The sequence below is a fragment of the Oreochromis niloticus genome, linkage group LG4 (genome assembly GCF_001858045.2).
Source record: "Oreochromis niloticus isolate F11D_XX linkage group LG4, O_niloticus_UMD_NMBU, whole genome shotgun sequence".
NCBI classification, from domain to species: domain Eukaryota; kingdom Metazoa; phylum Chordata; class Actinopteri; order Cichliformes; family Cichlidae; genus Oreochromis; species Oreochromis niloticus.
The window spans coordinates 34,925,934-34,931,859 of record NC_031969.2 but is presented as its reverse complement, the minus strand read 5'-3'; the positions used below and the strand labels follow the sequence as shown (position 1 = coordinate 34,931,859).

The 5,926-nt window shown below is 45.6% G+C and overlaps 1 protein-coding gene across 8 annotated transcripts; it reads right to left on the bottom strand.

Moving 5' to 3' along the window:
• Positions 1-5,909, bottom strand: LOC100706806 (leucine-rich repeat-containing protein 3C). 8 transcript variants are annotated; one of them, XM_025906505.1, is made up of 7 exons: positions 5,777-5,841; positions 5,027-5,187; positions 2,797-3,148; positions 2,294-2,437; positions 2,043-2,204; positions 1,894-1,972; positions 1-1,758 (listed from the first exon to the last, which is right to left on the bottom strand). In XM_025906505.1, exons 3-7 carry the CDS (start codon positions 3,013-3,015, stop codon positions 1,547-1,549), a joined length of 816 nt encoding a protein of 271 aa, XP_025762290.1. In that variant the 5' UTR covers positions 3,016-3,148; positions 5,027-5,187; positions 5,777-5,841; the 3' UTR covers positions 1-1,546. The 8 variants fall into 8 exon arrangements, with proteins under 8 accessions (XP_025762290.1, XP_025762293.1, XP_025762294.1 ...); XM_025906508.1 differs by lacking the exon at positions 5,027-5,187 and having other exon boundaries at positions 5,777-5,909; XM_025906509.1 differs by lacking the exon at positions 5,027-5,187 and having other exon boundaries at positions 2,797-3,144; positions 5,777-5,827.
• Between the last annotated feature and the right edge of the window lie 17 nt (positions 5,910-5,926).

The following is a 5,926-nucleotide window of genomic DNA, read 5'->3' as shown; positions in this document are numbered from 1 at the left end:
TCAGCAGAACAAATGGTTTATTTCACACGTGGAGTCAGAATGATGGTGAAGGCTGTTTAAACAGAGGACACAGTTTAAACAAACATGATGATGGAGAGCCAAGGGACAGTTCTCAGAATCACACGTACCACCTCAAACATCTTCAAGAAACCAAAATGCTTCTCTAGAACTTCGAGGCCCAATATGTCTTTGTGTGGGTGAAACCATAGGATGATGACCGATGACATTATGACATTATATTAAAAAATCTCATGGTGGTGTCAGGAAGGTCAGAGTACTTCCTGAAGAGCTTCACACTCCAAGCGACTGTCCTGTGATTTGTACACCCGTCTCTGCTGACGTCACAGCTGAACGATGATTGACTGTCACGCTGCAAAGGCACAAAACCTTCACGTTGAAAGCAACAACAGTTACCTCGTCATGATTCATTTATTAAAAAGAAAAATATTTCCCCTGCTGGTGTAAAAACCACTCAGGGCGGTCCTGACTGTGGAAGCCAACTGAGGAAGAGCTTCCAAGGATCCCAGAACTTCCTCAGTAGCCTCTCAGTGAGCAGTTTTACGTTCTCACGCATCCCTGCGGCTTCCTCACAGAGAGGTCAGCCAAAATCAAAGTCGCATCTGCCCATACAGCAGCATCACCTGTCAGGTGAAGGGGACCCCCTCACAGTGAAATGTGAGCATGGGTAGTCTTTGTGTATCTACACGTTCTTCTGCACAGCCATGCTGTGGTTGGTGAAGTTCAGAAGAAAAGAAAATAGCTCCTATACACAAATCTGCACAACAAGCTTTGAGGACTTTTGTTTATTGTTAGCAACCAGGTGAACAGACACTACTGCAGCTTTTCATGTTTCCTAAGCACGGCCAGTGTCCTGTCTAGAACCAGTTTCATGCGTTTCTCCTGCAAAAAGTCTGAACTGGTACCAAAAAGCCAGCAATGTAGGCTGGTTCTGATAAGGTACCAAGGCCAAACTGGATCTGCACCACCACCGGGACCATGCCGGTGGAAAACTAGTATCAGACATCTCTGAGAAACTCAGATCACATTGATCTAGGAGAACAAACAGTCTCTATAAAGAAGTCACAGGAAAGTTTAAGAGTCCTTGTGAAGGGCTTATGGGCTTGTGAAAGGACTGAGGAGGTTCTAGGAGGACTTGAATATGTTGTAGAAATCTTTCACAGGACACTTTGAAGACATGCTTCAGAGGGTTACAGGTTTCTCAGAGGAAGTCCCAGACAAGGTTCTAGAGCTACATTATCAAGTTCTAGAGAAGCTTTGGCGTTCCTTAGAGATGCTGAGTGTCAGTGAGGTATTGCATTAGACCCTTAAGGAGTCCTTTATGTGCTTTTGTAACTTTTGGAGGGGAGCAACCGATCAGAAGGTACCTGGAGTCCCGTGGGCACCTGTGGGCATAGAAATTGCTCTGGTAGTCGTAGGTTACGGATGTCTTTGAGGGAAAATACAGCTGTGGGTAACTCTAACTCTTTGGTGAAATTACAGGCGTTCAGGATTTCCAAAAGGTCATCATGAAGTTGTCTTTTTGGGTTTATTTTGGATTTTTGCTCTCCAGTAACTTCAGGTACTCCAGGTTTCGGCGCGTGACCGCCTGGTTCTGGCGTATGTAGTAGGCCAGGTAGCAGATGAGCATGAAGAGCCACAGGAACATGGTGACGAGTGTCACCACATCAGTGGTTCTCCTCACAGACAAACACAGATCCCAGTCCTCCATCAGCACGACCAGTGGTATCCCGACAGCTCCTGTAACACCACATCACACAGTGTCAGACCATAAACCAGTGTGTAGCCAAAAGTAAAGAACAAAATGATATAAAAGAAGGAAAAATGATGTGTTGTGTGTTCTTTGTACATCACGTCTGCTGAGAGAAAGCTTACCGAGGTTTGGGAGATCAGAAGTTGCACAGACAACTTCTGCTAGTGAGGTCGGGTCCAGATCCAACTGAGGCATGGACAGCTAAACACAAACAGAAAGTTGTAATGACATTGTGTGAACTACAAACACACATCCTTGCACCTGTGCACACCTCCATCCTGCAGTCACAGTGCCAGGGGTTATGTGTGAGGTTGGCCTCAATCTGCAGACCGCCGAGCACCGGCAGCTCCAGCGTGGACAGACGGTTGTGCGACAGGTCCAAGAAGGAGAGCGAGTCCAACCCACGGAAACAACCGTCTTCAAGTGAGGAGAGCTGAGGAGGGCGGAAACAGTATGATCCTGCTGTCTTACTGGTGTTAAACTGATGCATGCTCTAAACTGGTATGAAGAGCTGTTCACTACCTGGTTATGCGACAGGTCGAGCTCATCGAGCAGGAACAGACTGGAGAACGTGTCGGCCGCCAGAGAGGTCAGCAGGTTTTTATTCAGAAACAGACGAGTGGTGTGGTTAGACAGGCCGATGGGTACCTGAGCAGACAAACACACCTGGATACTGTGAGCGCACAGATCCCGTCTGCTAAAGCTTTATGAACATCCTCATTCTGCCTGAGAACTTAAAGTCAGGTCATAGTTTGGTTTTCATTCTCGGGTTGGAGTTTTTCAGAAAAAAACGTTTTTATAATTTTAATGCTAAAACAAGCTAAGCTAAAACAAGATGAGGTAAAATTAGCTAAATACTTGTTAGACTTTTCCTGGGAACTTTTAAAGGTCAGACTGTTAGGATAACTAACAAAATTGAACTGTTAAACTTTTGGTCCTCACAGTCCTCACAGGTCATTCAGAGGCTAAAGTCCACCTAGAGCTAGGAAAAGCAGCCACACACACACACACACACACACACACACCTGGGTCAGTCTGAGTCCAGTGCAGCGGACCGTCAGTCCTCCGTCTGCTGTCTCCAGTTGGTGGCAGGCGCTGATAGTGGAGATTCGGTTGCCACGACGCCCCAATGCCACGGTGAGTGGCGATGTGGCTGACACCGGGCGGAGTGACAGCAAGACCAGAAGAAGAAGAAAGAGGCGGGGCATCGTCTGCAGTGAAACATCCACCGCAGTGGAAGACATCGGCAGCAGGTGCTTGGCGTAGGATATGATGATCACAGAGTCGACTTGTTACTTTAACTGTCTGTCACATGTTCAGCTGCGGGCGGCTATTTTGACTCGTTGTAAGCAGCAAGGAGCCGGGGGTGGAGCCTGTCTGCAGAAAAACAGTTCAAAGTTCAGTGGCGTCCCCTGCAGGCTCCAGTCAGTCCTCTCAGTGATGTTTGTTGGAATAAAGACTAAGACGTCAGAAACACACCATCACGGTCAGCTGATCAATAATCATTATTAACTTGTTATTAACACTTGATACTGATGTCAGACGCCGGGAGAGAAAGTTTCTGGAATAAAACAATGTTGTAACAAAACAGCAGGAAAACAAAAGATTAAGGCGGGGATTACACAGAGTGAGGAGGAGGAGAACAACGGGATGAGAAGAAGATAAAGGAGATGGATTCATAAAGCCAACGAGGAAATGAGCAGATTATCAGATTAAATCCTCCCACAGGGATTAAGGAAGAAAAGAAAAAAAAAGAAGTTAACGTTTGAATCCTTTAAAGCTGCTGGTCTGTTCCTCTGAGCTCTGCTACACCGACGAGGCTTTTACTTTGAAACTTTTCATCACTGTGGTAAACATAGCCTTTGTTCACAGCTACAAATAAACTGTATTCTGATCACACTCGAGTTCTTACTGTTGGCTGGATCAATAAAGCCTCAGATCAATAATAATCAGTGTGACATTGTTCATGTTTTATTGATCCAGGTAAAAACCTGACTGAGATTCAAATCAGATGACAGGTTAACTTCCTGTTGTCTCAGCACTCATGTAAAAGGAGGAATTCTGTCATCCTGTCACGTGACTCCTCTTCCTCAGTGTTTTCTACTCAAAATGAATCTTCCTGTCCTTGCCTTTCACAATAAAAGCCTGTTGTGCTCTTTCAGGAGTGAACTGTTGTTGATAAGAAACTGACAGGATTACAGTGAAGTGACCTCCAGCTGAACGCAGGACTACATCCATCCACGCTCACTGTGAACACAGCCCAACACTTGAGCTCCTCCACCCACTCAGAAGCCTCACACTCAGTGTACTGTAACAGCTGCAGTGAGTTCATCATCATCATCACCTGTGCTGAGGTCATGAGCAGGATCGCACTCGGTCAGCAACGCTTCACAGCAGTCACATGAAAGACCACAAATCTGTTTTTGTATTCATCAATATTTATCGTTATTATTTGGATCAACGTAAAGCGTCACACTCCTGTAACGCTGATATAATGTGTGGCCATGGAAACCGTTCAAGCCCCTCCCTGACCGTTTAAAGGGTCCTGACTCAGGTGTGACCCTGACCCAGCCGCACTGCATCCTGATCACATCCCAGCCCAGACTTCAGTTTGATGTTGGTGTGGGATCACAGACTAAAGCTGACTGTAGGTCAGTGATGGAGGCTGGCGGCGTGCTCGCCTTCCCTGTGTCAGATGTTTACTCCTGTTTTATTTGAGGTCAAACGTTTTAGTTCAGACAACAGGCCGAAGCACGGACACGTCCCTCTGTGACATCACCAAACAAACATCTGACCCCACGGACAGGAAACGGGGCTCTCGCACGCTGACAGGACACACGTGCCTTTGTTTGATCTGCTCAGAACAAAGTCTTCACCCACGAATGTAAAATTAGCAACAATATTATTATATTATTATTGTTGTTGTTATTATTATAAGTATTATTACAATATTATTCTAAACCTGTTTCAGCTCCATCATCAGACCGCTCTGAACAACAGCACACCTCTGTGGGCCCATTCTCAGTACTGTCATTAATAATGTCGTTATATTTAACTCCATGCAAACCTTGTATCTCCACTAAGCTTACAGCTGTCAGTGCTGCTCACATCCCAAATGTTTCAGACTTTTTTGGTTTGGAGCAACACTGTTACCATGGAGACACATCCTAAAAAGCCAGAAACTGATCTGTGACTGCACAAACAAACAAACAAACAAACAAACAAACAAACAAACAACAGCAGGGCTGTACTCACGTGCTGCTGCTCCAGACACAGACGAACAGCTCTGACAGAGCAGAGACTAAAGACGAAGCCCCGCCCACAAACGAATATAAATAAATACAGTCAAATAAATAAACGACAGAAAAACTGTCGCCCACCGGAAACAACGTCACATGACACCACGGAGGGAAAAACTGTAAGAAAAAAAAAATCTGTTACAGAAAAATCATCATTAAAGAAATGAACAAATGTGCGTGACGTCATCTCTGTTTGTTAGTCTGTCAATATGGTTGTAAAAAAAACACCCGTGAGAAACTCAAAAAACAAATGCAAATAAATCAATAATACAATCGATTCCTTAATACTATCTCACTGAAATTTTCACTTTGCTGTTGAAGCTCTTATAATAACAGAGTCATCATATTTTTGTCCCTTATTTTACCGTTAAAAACAAGAGCTCAACTATAAAATCATCAGAGTAAAGATCTTCATAAAAACGACCACCAAGGGGCGCTCTGCACTGGTTTTGGATGGCCTTCCTGCCGACACCCAGACTCTCTGACTGGAATCGAACCAGCAACCTTTCACTGAGCAGAATGTGTTCATCACGACTTCACCGAGCGACTGATGGCACTAAAATCATCATTCACGTGCTGATCACCGCGCACGCGGACTGATTACATACCGATCAAACGTGTGTTATTCAATAATACTGAGCCGTGGCTCCGAGTACTGCAGGTACTCCGTGTTGGTAGTACTTGCAGTACTTGGGGTAGTACTCACAGTGACCGGAGGGTGGTTCGCTTCCTGTTTCTATCAGGCAGGTGCCAGGTGTCCGGTGGGCGGGGCTTCATGCAGCTAGTGCCGCCTGTGCTGTGCTGATAGAGCTCGTGCTCGCACGCTCTTTCTGCGGCGCGTGCAACCTGCGCAGAA

What these genes read in the sequence shown, in the direction of transcription:
- LOC100706806 (XM_025906508.1), bottom strand. Translation starts at nt 3,015, where the DNA reads ATGTCTTCCACTGCGGTGGATGTTTCACTGCAGACGATGCCCCGCCTC. An exon ending in CTGGACTCAGACTGACCCAG is followed by an intron (nt 2,438 to 2,796) that starts GTGTGTGTGTGT and finishes CACAGTATCCAG; the next exon opens with GTGTGTTTGTCTGCTCAGGT. An exon ending in TCGACCTGTCGCATAACCAG is followed by an intron (nt 2,205 to 2,293) that starts GTAGTGAACAGC and finishes CGCCCTCCTCAG; the next exon opens with CTCTCCTCACTTGAAGACGG.